At 53.9% G+C, this 14,906-nt stretch overlaps 4 protein-coding genes across 4 annotated transcripts; 2 read left to right on the top strand and 2 right to left on the bottom strand.

The window, feature by feature from the left end:
* Positions 1 to 2,718: 2,718 nt before the first annotated feature.
* On the bottom strand, positions 2,719 to 7,781 carry VOLCADRAFT_118954 (uncharacterized protein; the record flags this gene model as incomplete). The annotated part of the gene is made up of 12 exons (XM_002955026.1): positions 2,719 to 3,050; positions 3,137 to 3,149; positions 3,264 to 3,744; positions 3,907 to 4,016; positions 4,113 to 4,322; positions 4,463 to 4,591; positions 4,669 to 4,874; positions 4,950 to 5,061; positions 5,194 to 5,247; positions 5,340 to 5,437; positions 5,619 to 5,676; positions 7,728 to 7,781. 12 exons carry the CDS (start codon positions 7,779 to 7,781, stop codon positions 2,719 to 2,721), a joined length of 1,857 nt encoding a protein of 618 aa, XP_002955072.1.
* A 3,070-nt stretch (positions 7,782 to 10,851) lies between these two features.
* VOLCADRAFT_95998 (uncharacterized protein) lies at positions 10,852 to 12,345 on the bottom strand (the record flags this gene model as incomplete). Its single annotated transcript, XM_002955025.1, has 3 exons — positions 10,852 to 11,493; positions 12,087 to 12,146; positions 12,304 to 12,345. The coding sequence occupies 3 exons, from the start codon at positions 12,343 to 12,345 to the stop codon at positions 10,852 to 10,854; spliced, it is 744 nt and encodes a 247-aa protein (XP_002955071.1).
* Positions 12,346 to 12,507: 162 nt separating this feature from the next.
* VOLCADRAFT_106657 (uncharacterized protein) lies at positions 12,508 to 14,091 on the top strand. Its single transcript, XM_002955085.1, has 3 exons — positions 12,508 to 12,880; positions 13,163 to 13,325; positions 13,751 to 14,091. Exons 1-3 carry the CDS (start codon positions 12,536 to 12,538, stop codon positions 13,813 to 13,815), a joined length of 573 nt encoding a protein of 190 aa, XP_002955131.1. The 5' UTR covers positions 12,508 to 12,535; the 3' UTR covers positions 13,816 to 14,091.
* Positions 14,092 to 14,556: 465 nt separating this feature from the next.
* Positions 14,557 to 14,906, top strand: VOLCADRAFT_65530 (uncharacterized protein; the record flags this gene model as incomplete). Its single annotated transcript, XM_002955084.1, has 3 exons — positions 14,557 to 14,666; positions 14,732 to 14,766; positions 14,839 to 14,906. The coding sequence occupies 3 exons, from the start codon at positions 14,557 to 14,559 to the stop codon at positions 14,904 to 14,906; spliced, it is 213 nt and encodes a 70-aa protein (XP_002955130.1).

Raw genomic sequence — 14,906 nt, 5'->3', positions numbered from 1 at the left:
TTGCGGTCGTTAATCTGCTCAGGAGGGCTGATCACGCGTATACAATAAAGTTTTTTTTGCTTCTACACGATTCATCTACTATTCATTTTTCTTTTTGAGCCGTCTATGTTTGCGAGCAAGTTCAACTGCTGTGTACAGAGTATTCGCTGTATGCGCGTTTGTGGTGGCCGCTTTTGCCCTGTCCAATTGATTCACGTGGCTTCTTCGCGACTCGAGTTGACATATATAGTAAGACCATGGGCCATGACATCGAGGCAATAAAAGCAATTTCCAGTAAATGGGAAGTCTTGCAGCCGATTGCTGCCAGATATAATTCATCAGGGTGCAATGAATGAGAATACGTGACAGTAGCCATTTATGCGCCTACATGCCAGGCTCCTCCGGCGCCAAGATATTTAAGATATTCATAAGCCATGTCACCAGCGGCCCCACGTCACGATATCCTCAGTCCCACCGCCACTGAACGCGTCATTTGAACTCACCCATACTTCACTGTCGAACCTAATCCTCACGAAACCATAGGGTATGACTGCACAAAACGCTCGCTGCACGGCAAGTTCAAGATCGCTCATAGGAAGCAAACCGTGGAATGCTCAAGAGCCTTATTAGTCCTCTCGCCTGCCAAGTCCTACGTTTCCTTGCCAAAAACACTCATCATACTAAATCTTACGCAAAAATAGACCCAAACCTACGCAAGCGAAACTGATTGTTTATTCACATATTGGGCAGTAAACACTCTTCTGCGCCCTCGAAACAAAACAAGACAGCCATACGGGGGCTTCATCTTGCACAAGGAAACCACTACAGTCGTACTATACAACGAGCGAAGCAAAAGTATGTGTGTTTTGCTCCACGGAAATACTTGTGATAATCCAGGACAGGGGATTTTCCAATTGGATAAGAGGCGGTGGTCAAAGAAGGCCAAAGAATAAAGCGTGCACCGGCTTGAATCAGCATCCGGTGCATGCGAGCCTGAACCGTACATGGGGATCCTGTTCATACGAATTTTGACGAACTCTCAAGAGCTCCCCGACGTAACGCCCGCCATTAATACCACAGCCAATCGGCCTACCAAATGCGCCGCCATACAGCAGGGGACCGCGTGCACACAGCGAGGCGTGCAATCGACACCCCCCAAGATTTCATTTCTTCAACTTAGCCGCTGCACAAACACCTGGCCACAAGTGTGCACGCCGCCTTCCAGGTTGAATGCGATGTGCAAATCCATATGACCTTGCGCTTGAACTCCTGGAACTTCCCATTGATTCACTAAACACACTCTAACCGCATCGCAAACACCCCCATGACCCTTTTGACGAGCTGAGCAGCCAATAGTAACCATAAGAGACAAACTGTCATGAAACGAATCTATACAAAGACATGCAAAGATTAGTCAAGATACCCAGGACATCCATATGTCCCTAAACAATACCTGCTTATAAGTCAAACACACCTCCAGCAAAGGAATCTATTCAGTGAATTCAAAATCCACAGATAGGACCGCTCCGACGCCTGCACCTTTCCACACGACGAAGCCAGTCTTGCAGGCATCCAGGCATTTAACCCACATGTGCAGCAGACGGTTGCCCGCCAGGCGAAGTCCCTATCCATTCCAAAACTACCATGCAGATGCGACGACAACATAGTGCTTTCCCTCCTGAAACCGCCATTAACCCGACACCATCGACAGGATCGAGCAATCAGCGTTCCGTACCGACCCAGCTTTACGGTTGCACCGCAGCGACAGAGACACCAGGCATGGGCAAACACAGCGAAATAGAAACGCAACACATCTTCGGAAAAGGATAAACTTCGGGGGTGATCACGGATCTTGCGTGATCACATGGTTCGTCTCTGCGTGAGTACCACGTAACTAACACAATTTCGCAGCAAAAGTAAATAAAAATCAGTGCCCGATGCACTAGCCGGTTACCCGGCAGCGACGGCTTCACACATGGGCACTCACCGTTCAAACCAAAGAGCTGGGCATTGTCAGCTTCTTCATATAGCAGCATTGCGATCCTATCTCAAGCTGTAATAACTTTTGACTTCTGACGCAAACACACAAATGGACACGCCGCAAACCACACGCACAAAACTGGGATAGGAATGTGGCGCTGAATGCCAGCCGACAGCGTCTGTGCCATGCATAAAAAACGGTAGAGGCATTGCACCTTAGTGCGCTGTCCCATGCCGACCTTCTTAGCATACATGACGTGATAAGGGCATAGGTTTGCCTCAAACGCACTGAAGCACTGGACCGCACAGGTTATCAACGCCCTGAGCACACCTGCACGTTATGGTCTCCCGCCGGATGGAAAAACACGGCCAGAATATCGTTTCAGATGAAACTGAGATAATGCCCAACAGCACGTACTATATCAGCAACCACGCCGTTTCAATCACACAGCGATTGCGGATGAGGAGCTGGGCGAATGGCCAGCCGATATCCTACCAGAGGTTGACGCGACGGCGCGTCCTGATTTCCTCCCACGAGCGTATGAAATGTCCCGAATCTTAATACCTTAACAATTTCCATAACAGGTACCTTGCGTCGGTAAACTAATTACCCCAACATCTTCTGAGATACAGCGAAAGGCTGGACAAGAAAACTGAGTCGAAGCATTACCGACAAATTCAGCAACACCTGCCGTAGCATTAACCCCACAGACGCAGGTAGACCCACGAATAGAAGCGCAGTGCTCTTCAACAGCCTGGCTACGGCCAGCTTACAGGTGCAGGAGGCAGGCCTTGCGCACCAAGGGGCCTTGTCGCTGGGCTAAATTGAAGCGCACGTAGGGCTTGCAAAGGATCCGCAGGTACACCCATCGGAAGGTTGGGATTGAACGTCTGAGAACCGCTGGCGCCGTTGCTGCCATAGGACATACCAGCTGCCACGGCTGCCGCTGCAGCATTTAATTGTGCTGTAAGCACGTTCTGGATGGTCATTTGGTGAAGCTCGGCCGCTAGCAGCTCCGCTGCAAGGTTAGTGTTAACGCCACCGTTGGGTAGGCCGCCCATGCCCATGCCGGCAGCAGTAAGCGCATTCACTGCAAACAAATTGTCCAATGAAGGAACTGGTTGAATTAGCATGGGTTAAAATGGAAAGACATGCAAGTCAAGCCTTCGCCCTTACCCTGCAACATGAGCTGCAAGTCCAGGGGAGTGCCGCCGGCGGCTGCAAGACCCAAAAGCGGTAATGCCGCTGCGACCGCTTGTTGTTGTGCTTGCACCTGAGCTTGTTGTTGGGCGTGCTGCTGCACCTGCTGAGCCGCTGCCTGCTGTTGCGCTTGGGAATGTGCATGGTGGTGCGTCTGAACCTGAGCATGCTGCTGCACCTGCTGCTGTGCCTGTGCCTGGTGAGGTGTCAGGAGTGTCGGTTGAAGCAACCCCAGGGCGCGGCTAAGCTCATTAAGCTCAGAGGGAGACCAATTGCGTACAATCCACGGCATCGTTTGGACAATGCGTGCGAGCTTGTTTAAAAACGGCTGCGGCTCGCAAATATCCAGGTGTGCAGCGCGGAGCAGCGTGCACAGCTCCTGAGGCTTGAACGACGGCGGGCCATCGCGGCGGTCCAGCCGCAGGGTGGCGACGCTGAAGACCCATTGCAATAGCTCGCGATCCAGCATGCCTGCCTTCTCATACGCGTAAACCACGTTGGAAAGGGCCTGCTCGTTGAAGCCTCCCGGCAAGTGGTAGACCCATGACTGTTGAGTCTGAAGAGCTGCATAAGTGGCGCGCAGCCTGCATATTAACGGGAAGGGCACTTTCGTGGTTGCATGTTATAAATAGGCCGTCTAAGTTACTCAAAGCGATATAGGCACGTAGTAGTCTCCTCCTGGTTTTTAACACCTAACCTGGCCCGCGCGAGGGGGGCGACGTAAGGTTTAGTGTAACCTCACCCACCGGATGATAGCCTCCTTGCGAGAATTTAAGAAGAGCTGTGAAATGATGGGATTTTGGCCACACTCCTCGCCCAATATGGTGGCGAAAGACCACACAATGTTCACGAGCGCCTGCAGGGCATCGACAGGCCAGTTACAGCCCCGCAATAGGATATTGCGCCACCCATGCGCTCTCTTGCAACCGATGTTGCCGGATGAATATCCTACCTGACAGGAGAACTTGTGCTCAACGTTGTTAAGGAAAGCTGAGAGGTGCGCCAGATCCAGACGGGTGTACAGCGCCTTTAGCATACTGTTGGCACTAATGGCAATGGCGACCAGGAACGCGCTCACGCTGCCTGGCGCGCCGCAAAGCCCGTCGAAATTCGCAAGCTTGCTTCTCGCATGGGCCACGGCCCAGATGCTGTTGGACAGCGCCTACAGAGGTAACAAGATACACGTTGACAATGAGATCCCGCACTGCGCAGGTAACACCTTAGCGTCTTCATAATTAAATGGGTCCAAAGTGAACGTCGCCAATGGCGCACCTAAATGCCGCAACCTGATAAAAGTCTCACCTGTGCGTCGAATAGGCTGCCCGTCTGGTCGCGCGTTAACATATCCGTCATCTGGGACATGATGGACGAAATCACCTCGACGGGTGGCTCGGCAAGCTTTGCGTACGCCCACAGCAAGTTGGCCAGGCCCTGTTGATGGGAGAGGATGCGTTCATAAGACACTGCCGTTACGGCTCGTCCTTGCAAATTATCGACTATTCCTTTACCTGCGGGCTCGACTGGTTTAGGAGGCGCAGCACCAGCGGCGAAATGCTGATGATCACCTCGTTGCCCGTACATCCAGCCTCCAGCGCCAGGTCCAGCTTCACCAGTGCCCAGATCAGGTTTGAGACGCATCGCGCATCGATACCCTTGACCTCCTGGCTGTATGGTGGATGTAGCTGTGCAGCCAGCATGTGCGATTGGATGGTCCCTGCGGTACCCGTTGGGCATATAATGAGCGGACAGTTGCGTACAACATGAAAGCACTAGCGATGCAGATACTTACGAAGCAAAACCTGAAAAGAGGAAGACTCGTTCAACTCCGCCTTCCATGCTTGCCTGGCCTCGGGGTGTCGAATGCCCGTGTACATGCGCGCCAGGCGATACACGCACGTAACCTGCGAGGCAAACAGTCCTATGTTAAGGACAAAGATGAAGCGCAAATACATATATGCTGCAAACGCAAAACAATAGGCTAAGGCCGCTGAAAGGCGCTGAGAAACCAACGAAACCAACTCACAGCTACTTACCAAGTTAATCGGGTCCAGGATGATGTAGCACTGCCCAACGAATGCCAAAAGTTCCTAAATTGAAGATTACAAGAAATCTTCAGCACTTCAGCTTCCCGAGGCCAATAGGCGACAAGGATAACCGCCACATCCTTGGTCAGGCTCACCTCCTTTGTATGCATGGCATTTATCTGCTTCAAAAGCTTTGGCTGTAAAGGAATTGCATAGTCTGGCAGGCGAGGGATACCCGTTGGCACAACGGCGCCTGCGGGACAACCCAACAGCAAGAGTGAACAGAGGGGGGGTAGCTACCTGGACACGTCCGTCGACATCAAGAATTCTTAGGTATGAAGATAAGAAATGAGCATCTTCTACTATTCACAAAGCTGAAGCTCGGATATCCGGGCCAAGAAAAGTTTCAGGGCAACTGCATTTCCCAAACCCACCGAGAGGTCGGCTGCCATCGATACTCAAGTCCAGCCGTGGCTCGCTGCGTACAGAGCTCTACATGGGACCAAAAGCCGCGAGGAGATGGTGTTGAGCTTGCAGAAACGACGCGGAGAAGTCGAATACAACCGCGGGATGTCAAGTCATGGTCACCAAACTGGACCATGCCGCAAGAATACGATACCTCTGTGCACGTGTCAGATTGTGCATCATCCTCCACAGAGACAGGCGGCGGGGACTTCAGGGTCTCGGCTCCGCAAGCAGACCCCCTTGGGGACAACAACAGTGCTGAGTTGCTCATCTATCCTGACGCTACGTCAACATGTAAAGCGGAGCTAAATTTAAGGACTCCTAACAGATGTAGCTTTCACCAAGTGTCTTATGTGGGGTGTCCCAGTTCGGATATGTCTGTTGCAGGTTAATATATGTAGTTACGCTCTATATAATTATCTTGTTTAACTCTGCAATAAACACAATTGTGTCCCAGGCAGTTATAAAAGTGTAGTGTAGCAGTTGTCCAGGGCATGTCCGTACATCGATTTGGAAGTGGCGCTCATGCTGTGGCTGGGTCACCACAGCGTATACTTCTCTAAACCAACGAAACAGGAGGGCTGCTCTAGCACGGTTTTGGTGGGTTTGCTCAGTCCCAGGTAATTCTCGCAGCAATGCCTTGGACGCTGACCAACGCGCAACACCCAAGCGTTGTATCATAGAGTGGCAACCATAATATAATTTACGATTACAGAGGAGCCTTAAGTTGTTTGGATTCGTTCTCGCTGGCGACCCGCCAACTTCTAGGCGCTGCGCGTGGACGGCGTCTCAACTCCGCTGAAAACCAACTACACCCAACTGCGCCCGGGGCTTCACATGCACGTTCAACAGCATTCCAGCCATGTGTTTGCAAACGCAGTCACCAGCAAAGAAAAGTGCCCCTGCAACGACATCAAGCCTGGGCCAAGCGCAGCCGCACAATCTTCTCCCGGAAACAACGATTTCAAGACTGCACAATCCTTGAGCTGAGCAAGCGCCTACAGACCCGAACCAGCACACGCAGACGAGATTGCGGGTTCGCTAGCTCGCGCAGGGCCTCATCATCCAGGGGCCGTAGCCCCGTGCAACCCCAAATTCGCAGCTTGCGGAGCTGGCAACGGCCGCGCAACGTGTCAGCGAGGTCAATCGTCTGTTTCTAAGTGGACACCAGCTCGAGCGAGCGCAGAGCCCGGCCACATAATTGCAGGGGCGTGCATCTCAATAAGCAATTGACTGCCCCGTGCTGCCAGGCTCCGCCTGCCTCATCTGCGCTTCGCTCAACCGCCGGCTGCCTGTTGGGCTGTGAAAGACCAGGAAGCGCCACGTACAAGGCTTCAAAGCTCAGCACAATCAGGCAATCCAGCGCGACAAAATATGGCAAGCGACATCGTCATCTTGCTCGCCAACTACAACACGCGTAGACGAGTGGGGGCCTAGCACTCAGCCCCAGTTCTGGTAGGTCCAGGGCCGGGTTGCCGAAAGGGTGCACGTATCTGCAGGTAGTGCAGCGCCGGGCATTGCTCTCGAAGCACCCCTAGGGTTTAGTGTCTACGGCCGCAGGACGGCAGGCGATGCTGAGGTGGCGCAGCTGGGCCAGGCAGTCTATGACCCTGTACAGCGACGGCTGGGCGCGATCGGGCTGCCACACACATCGCCGCTGGCTTCCCCGGTAATGGCCACCATCTCCAAGACCTGCCGTGTCAGCTGCGAAAGCGTGGACAGTTCCTGCAGTGCTGCAGACACAAATGATAAGTGCAAGTAGTGTGGGCTAACAGGTTACGAAGGATCATTGGACAACGACGGTAATATGCAGCCAAGGACGGTCGCCATGTTGCACATCGGGGAGTTCGCTTCATCACGAATGATCCCAACCAATGCTGCAAATGACACCAAGCAGGATGAGAGTCTGGCAGGAGGCATCGCGCAACTGCTTGATTACAGTTTTTCCACAAATTCTGCCTGCGTCAGTCACGGCACAGCTCCAACAACCTTGTACCGATGCCATATTGCCAGCTTTATGCATGATGCGACGGCTTCGTCCGTGCGTTGCTCAGCTTGGTTGACAACGATCATCGCACCTCGAGCTTGTTGGGTTCACTGACGGTGAGCGCCAGCTCGTGCAAGACTGTCATGGTGCAGAGACCGACCGCCTCACACATTCCGCTCGAGGACATGGGCAGCAAGCGCAGGCAGGTCAAATGGCTGCAGCAGTGTGCGTCGCACTAAGGGCCAACCGTGAAGCTCTCCATGGACAGCTATCAGGAGGCAGCAGCGGAACAGCGGGAAGCAGCAATAAAGGGCGGCCGCATCGCAATCAAGTAGTGAAGAAGGATAGCGGTAACCGGGTAAGTAGTGGGTAAGCTGCAAGTAAGCGAACGCAAGAGCACGATGAAGGAGTGATAAGATAGATGTCACGAGGATAGGAGTGCAGGCAGGGACATCTTGTGTTTCGCCCGGCACCGCGCAGACCGGCGTGCAGGCCGCCATCCTCCAATGGTTAAGTGACCCTGGTAATCTGAGAGGCGGAAAATGGCTTCTAGCTGAGACGGAAAGCGTATAAGTGCACTGCGCATGTACACGTTCCTTACGACTCAGGTGGCAATTGTTGTAATGGTTGCACTGCCGTAACATCGCGGCTGCTGCAAGTCCCAACAACAGCTGTACAGTACCGCGATTACGGAAGCTGCCCATATCATGGATCGGGCCATCCACGGAGCTATTGTTGATGTTGTTACAGGGTGGTACAGCTTCACCAGTGGCCTCCTTCCCGAGGCAGTTCCCTGCTCTCCCCTGCTAGAGGGGCACCCTAACCCGTTCACCCCATCCGACTCCGGATCAACGGCGCCACAACTTAGTTCCTGGTCAGCTCGCGAGCTGCTATTATCACGTCCTACACCGTCCATAAGATGGGGGGCCACCTCCCATTTCAATACCCCTCACAGACCGAGGGGTCGGCAGGTGAATTTGAACCCGGGGCCTCCGGGAGCAGAAGTCAGGCTTTAACCTCTGCCAGCCACCTGCCTTTGTTTGTATTGTTGACTTTTGGGTGTGTTTATGTTTTTTCGTCGCATTAGGCCGACCTATGCGTGGTTGGGACACAGCTGGACCACACCACCCATTTTAAACGTAGTGGACGGCAACTTATTTAGCATGGATCCGCTCATAGACAACAGTCAACGGGAATTTCACCCCTGGGTGAATTTACAGTCACAGCATGGTAGACTATCATTTTTTTGTTTTAGGCAGCACTCCTCTCTATGAGGCAACACTGATTTGCCGGTATTGGTAGGCACGAGGTAATCATTTATAGGGGAGCCATATCGGTAGGTCCCCTGTCCAGTCTTAGTCTATAGTCTGTTGAGTAAGTTTGCGTGCCTTTACGGGCCAGTCGGTCTTCTTTTCCTGGTTTGTGTTTCATGCAGCGTCAGGCGATGTGCCCTTTGGCTCGGCTTCTTTGTTTTCAGGCATAGAAGCTTGGTAACCCGCTGTAACATCAACAACGGAAGGATAGTGCTCGGCATAACGAGGGAATGCATGCCTTTGAGAGGAAGTCGGTTCGGAAGTTGGTATGCCGATTGCCGTTGAAATTACAGAGTCCTGCCCCACACGACACGCCGAAAGGAGCAGCTGTGGTGGACATTCTCAAGGACACGGAATGGCGTTTTTGGGATACCGCGTTCGCCCATATCATACACCCACGCTAGACAAGCGGCTTCAAGAAGCCATCTTAACTCTGATTACGGCGCTAACACCGGGGCTAGACTCGGCTTAAATGCAGCCTTTGTCCCCTGGAGGTTTTGGACATCCAGGAACTCATCGAATGGAAAAATGTTAAGGCGTGGCACGCAGTTCATACTAGTCAATTTGTTAAGGGCCCCGTGTAAGGGCCTGTAGCAGCAGGTCCAGTCACTTGGCTAATACATAACGCAACAGGCCACACGCCATGTCGATCCTCATATTGCCACCGACGGACACGTTCGGTTGAACAGTTGATCATCCACGAAGAACACACTGCAGCTGTCCCAACTATCAACCGTTTGTGCGTTTGCTTTGCGGCTGTCTGGCGACCATCTTTCAGCACCGCTCATGAATACTTTACAAGCTCGTGAGAGCTCGTAAGGTTCATGCTAGCTAAAAGACTTATGGACCAGGGTTTCAGGGAGCCAGAAGAAGAAGCCGCAAGATGCCGTGCCGCAATCAACGCCGCGGCCGACAGTACACGGAAAGAGGACGGTTTCACGTGACTTGGGCCATCATCCTAAGGTTACAAGTTACAAGTTCCGCACACAAGTGCGGGTGTGTCCGTAAAAGCCGGGGGGGCCATGGACGATTAAGGATGTGTGAATGCGCGGAGACTCAGATCAAGATTCAACGTATCCTGACCGCCAAAGACGTTCATAGCCTTTTAAGGCTACTGAGCCCACTAGAGGGTGTGTACGGCAGAATCTCGGGACTGGCGATGTTAGCGGGACCGAAACATGGCCCCCGATTCCTTAAAATGGCGTAGGCCAAACAACCAAACGGCCTATAAACAAATTGGTCGTCTGCTTTAATATCCAATAAGTGTAATTGTGCTAGGGGGACAAAATGACCAAAATACACCGCCTCTTGTAAACGCCAAAGTCGGAATCTAAGCGCAAACCAAAGGGCCACAACGGACCCTGACGGGGGTACGTAACCAGCCCCAACATTTTGTGATCCCTAGTGTAACCCCTACGGAAACCAAAGGCGGATTCTAAAGCCCCACTTCCTTTTGTCGTGGAGCCTTAGCCTATAGGCAAAAGCTTCGACCCAGCCCGCTCCCGTGACCTTCATCCTAGCTGGCCGTCGCAACTGTAATCCTCGCATCCATATTACGGTTGTGCCTTTGCTCTTTAGGCACTGGCGGCAACACGTGTTATGGGCCTTTTTGCACCTTGGCTGTACCCTGGCCTCCCAGTAAGGCCTGTTGCACATGTCAACCATCCGTACCCAAGACCCGCGATCAGCACAGCATGAGCCCTGGGCCAATACCGGCTTGCTATTTCGCTGACCGCCACAGGCTGCCAGTCTGGCGGTGATCCTGTGCCCCTCCTCCCTAACCCGCAAGACACAACCCATAGCCGCACCTGCAAAGCACGGAGCTGCGTCAGTGCCAGGAAAACGCCCTTTCAGTAGCTGCTTGACCAGCCATCTGGGTCGTCATACAGCTGCCCGTCCAGGTCAAGATGGCTGTGGCGCTTCAAGCATGGCAGGCCCCAGGCCCAGCCCACTACCGCCGCTGCCAAGTCCGGCGAGCGGCACAGTGGCCCCAGCAGCCGTAGCCGCCGGGGCTGGCCGGACATCACGGCGGCCCATGCCGCCATCCTGTCGTGTTCGCCGATGCGGACCGCCGCGCTCAGATGACGCAGATACCGCGGCAGTCCCAGGAATAGTGCCGTTGCGGTTGAGTGGTCCCGGAAGGGCCCCACGGCCACCAGGCTGCTTTGGCTGCTGTCGCCGCCCCTCGATGGCATAGCACCCGCCGACCTCAGCAAGTGACAGGTCCTCGTCGGCGCGACCAATCGCAATCCCATTGAGGGGAAATGAGCAGAAGCCAGTGCTACTGCCCAGCTCTTGCATGCCCGGGGCCAGGTCCAAGCAAGTAAGCGCTGGCAGCAGCTCCGCCAGGCCTGCCAAGGAGGGAGTCAAGCGCCAGGCGGCGCTCCGAATGTGGAGGCGCTTCACGCAGGCTAAGGAATTCTGGCCGCCGCTGGCAGAGCAGAGCGCTGGCGGATGCAGGCCAGGCCATGCGGGTGCTGGGGCTGCAAGGGCTGCTGGAGGCGGGGCTGGAGGTGCGAGCCGCGCGATGTGGCCCCGGTAGAGCTACGCGGCCAGGGCCCTGGACTCAGCACAAGCTCCAGGGAGGTTGCGTGGGAGAGGAGGTCCTGAAGGGCGGGCCGCGTGGCAGCTCCTGTTAGGGCTGTGGTGTGAATATCCGTGTAGGTGGCCCGTGACTCGGGGCCTTGGGTGACGCGGAGGGCAATGCAGCTGGCGACGATAGGTTTGGGACAGGATGCCTTAGGGAAGGGTCAAAGGATGGCGGCATGGGAAGGGTCAAAGGATCAAGCAACAGGATGCCTTAGGGAAGGCTCAAAGGATCAAGCAACGTCACTCAGGGCTGAGGACAGGAGAGGGGCTGACGGTGCTGCGCCTCTAACTACGGAGGACGACCACGAGGTTGCAGAGTGTGGACGCAAATCACATCGTATTGTTTTTATGGTACGGCATCAATCGTGCCATCGCCTAAGATATTGGCAGTGCCAGGGCCCCAGGGCCAGGAGGTACCTCTCCCCAATAGGCAGCTCGAAGCACTAACCTGGCCTTGGAGAAGGATTCGATGGCCCTCAGCCAAGACTCGTATGTGCTGCCATGGAGGATACCCGGGACTGCTACTGAGCCGTCAAAGCCAGACGCACCACCCTACTCGCAAGCGCGGACCGCCATACCCTGCAAACCCTCAGGGCGCTTCCGAGGTCCTACAAGTCACAGTGGGAGAAGACAACCTGAGGATTATGACGGCGAGGAAGGGTGTTCTGCTGGACGGGGTTACCGGGACTGAGTATGGTGTATTGCACCACGGTTTATGTGTTATTGCATTGCTGGCGCATAGCATCTCGCAAGGAATGGACTCACTGCAAAAATCCCTGGATTATGTAGATTTTGGTGCTCCTTCATTTTGAATTTCCAGTTAGGCAGATCCTTCAATGAAAACATCTTGTTTATATAACTGCTTCGATCATCCTTATGCGGAAGGCGCTCCGTCAGAGTTCTCGCTCCAGAACCACAACAATAACTTGTGGGTAACGCCATTTTGTGTCTATAATTTCCAAAAACACGATAGGTTCAATTTCCTTGCGAGTAAAAAATGTTGACCTCTAGGCAAACTCGGCCAGCGGCATTTACGTCCGGCCCTGTGGCTCGGCGCGCCGCCGTGCGCCCGGCCCCGGGCATGCGCGTTCGTGCTCGGCCCACTGCTGCTGTGCCCGTGCGTGCTGAGATCTCTTACATTATGGTTAAACCCGATGGTGTTCAGCGTGGCCTTGTTGGCGACATTATCTCACGTTTTGAGCGTAAAGGCTACAAGCTTGCGGCCCTGAAGCTCTACCAGACTCCTCGCGAGGTAGCTGAGGAGCATTACAAGGACCTGAGCGCGAAGCCGTTTTACAAGGACCTCGTTAACTACATCCTGTCTGGGCCTGTCGTGTGCATGGTAAGCGCGCTGCAATTCGGACATTGCGCGATGCCATTGAGATAGCGGCACAGTACGGTACCTTTCCCGGACACGGTGTCTGAGTGCGCAGTCACAGAAGCCGCATGTCACAGTTTGGACAGGTGTAGCGGGACAGCTGCTATGTCGTGCTTTTGACGGGAAGTCCTTCTGGCTGGGTGCTCATCATCTGCGTGCCCACACGCAACTCCTTGCTGCCCACGGCTCAGGGGGCGGGTTTGGCATACATGCCTTTTTCACGTTTGCTTGTCCCCTGGACTGTAGGTTTGGGAAGGCAAGGGTGTTGTGGCCACCGCCCGCAAAATGATTGGCGCCACCAACCCCCTGGCCTCTGAGCCGGGTACCATCCGTGGCGACTTCGCTATCGAAGTGGGTCGGAACGTCATCCACGGCAGCGACAGCCCGGAGAACGGGGAGCGCGAAGCGGGTGAGATATGAGCGGCTTGAGCAGCTCGGAATTCTCGGAGCGTGGGATTCCGTTGGGCCGTATGGAAGGGACATAGGGTTGATGTGATATTCACACCCATAGCCAGCCAGGCCATGTCAGGCCTGACATGTGTCCAGGCCCGTGTCAGCCTGGGGCGCGTAGCATGCGGGGCGGAAGGAGTGCCTGGGTGCCTGTTGCATAATTCACGAAACCAATCTCTGGTACTGTCTCGGTTTGGTGGGTTTTTTCCTCGAGCATGTGGCGGTCATTGCAGAGGTTGTGCACCTATCCGAAGTAGACATCGTGTTCTATAACGGCTGTGGAATAAGCGCTGCATCTTGCGATCGATGCATCCATGTACGTCTATGGCATGGATAGGCTCCTAAAACTTCTCCCTTCCGCATCCCTCCTTTGCTGCCCTGCAGGGCTCTGGTTCAAGGAGGGCCTTGTATCCTGGGAGCAGACCATGACTCCCTGGCTCAAAGAGTAAAACTGCTCAGCTTACATGGCTGTGGGCTGCCACTGTGGATGGATGCCGGGCTGCGATGGCGGATGCTGAGCGAGAATGTGCTACGTCCCAGCGAGAGCTGACCCTTCAAGCGCTAGCGGAGTCGCTCCTTTGGATGTCGAACCGTTTTTTCATACGTGTGGATACTTAAATTCAGACCGCTTGAGGGGGTATCCATGCATTTTTTTGTCCGGTGGCATGGATCCCGTACATACTCTGCGCATGGGGCATCACGCTTGTAACGGTGTTAATATGTCGCGTTGAAAGGGCGCTGCCATCGTGCAAACTGCTTCAGCCATTCTGCGTAAGGCTTTCTTGCTTAACCAGCAAAATGCTAGGTGCAGAATCAAGAGCTGCACCTGCGTACGACATTACAGTTGCCTGCAACGCAACAAACATAGAAATTGCTAACTTACCACTGGGATTACAGGGAAATTGCTTTCCACAAATTTACCCACACTCGTAGTTCGTGCGACTCGTCACCGTTCTTCAGGCTTGAATCGGAGGGCAGTCGTATACCTTTTTTGAGTTCCAGCATGCTAAAGATTTGAACCGCCGCTTGTAATGCTTTGAATTGAACTGCCAGCCGGGGCAATCTTGCCTCTCTACCCCATATCTGCTTGATGCTGAAGTGTCCACCGTCCGTAGTAGCTACGCAACAACTTTTCTCGGCTACTAGAAATCTTACTTGGTCCATAAGGACAGCGGTGGACTTGGGGACGAATGTCAGCTTTGTTCGATTTCAACAGCTTCGTGGTCGTCGTTTTGTTAACCATCTGCACCTGTACATATGTCAAGCTGATCTATCCTGCCGCCCTTACAGTTAAGACGGGGTAAGGTGATATCCTCGTTATCCCTATGTCAGGATTCATGCTCTGATCGCGGTGCCTGTCTGCAGCTTTAAAGGTCTGTTTTGGAAGGCGGCACGTATAGGTGAGCGTCCATAATGGTAACCTTGTCTTTCCGTCTGGATAGCGTCTCACAGGCCCGGGCTCCTTTGCACAGGTGAACGCTTGAGCCCTTGGGTCGGTGCAGCCTGTCTGGCCATGGGCGTCGTAACTCTCTTCTCCTAA

Source organism: Volvox carteri, assembly GCF_000143455.1.
Source record: "Volvox carteri f. nagariensis unplaced genomic scaffold VOLCAscaffold_48, whole genome shotgun sequence".
NCBI lineage: Eukaryota > Viridiplantae > Chlorophyta > Chlorophyceae > Chlamydomonadales > Volvocaceae > Volvox > Volvox carteri.
This window is presented reverse-complemented; position numbering and strand designations above follow the sequence as displayed.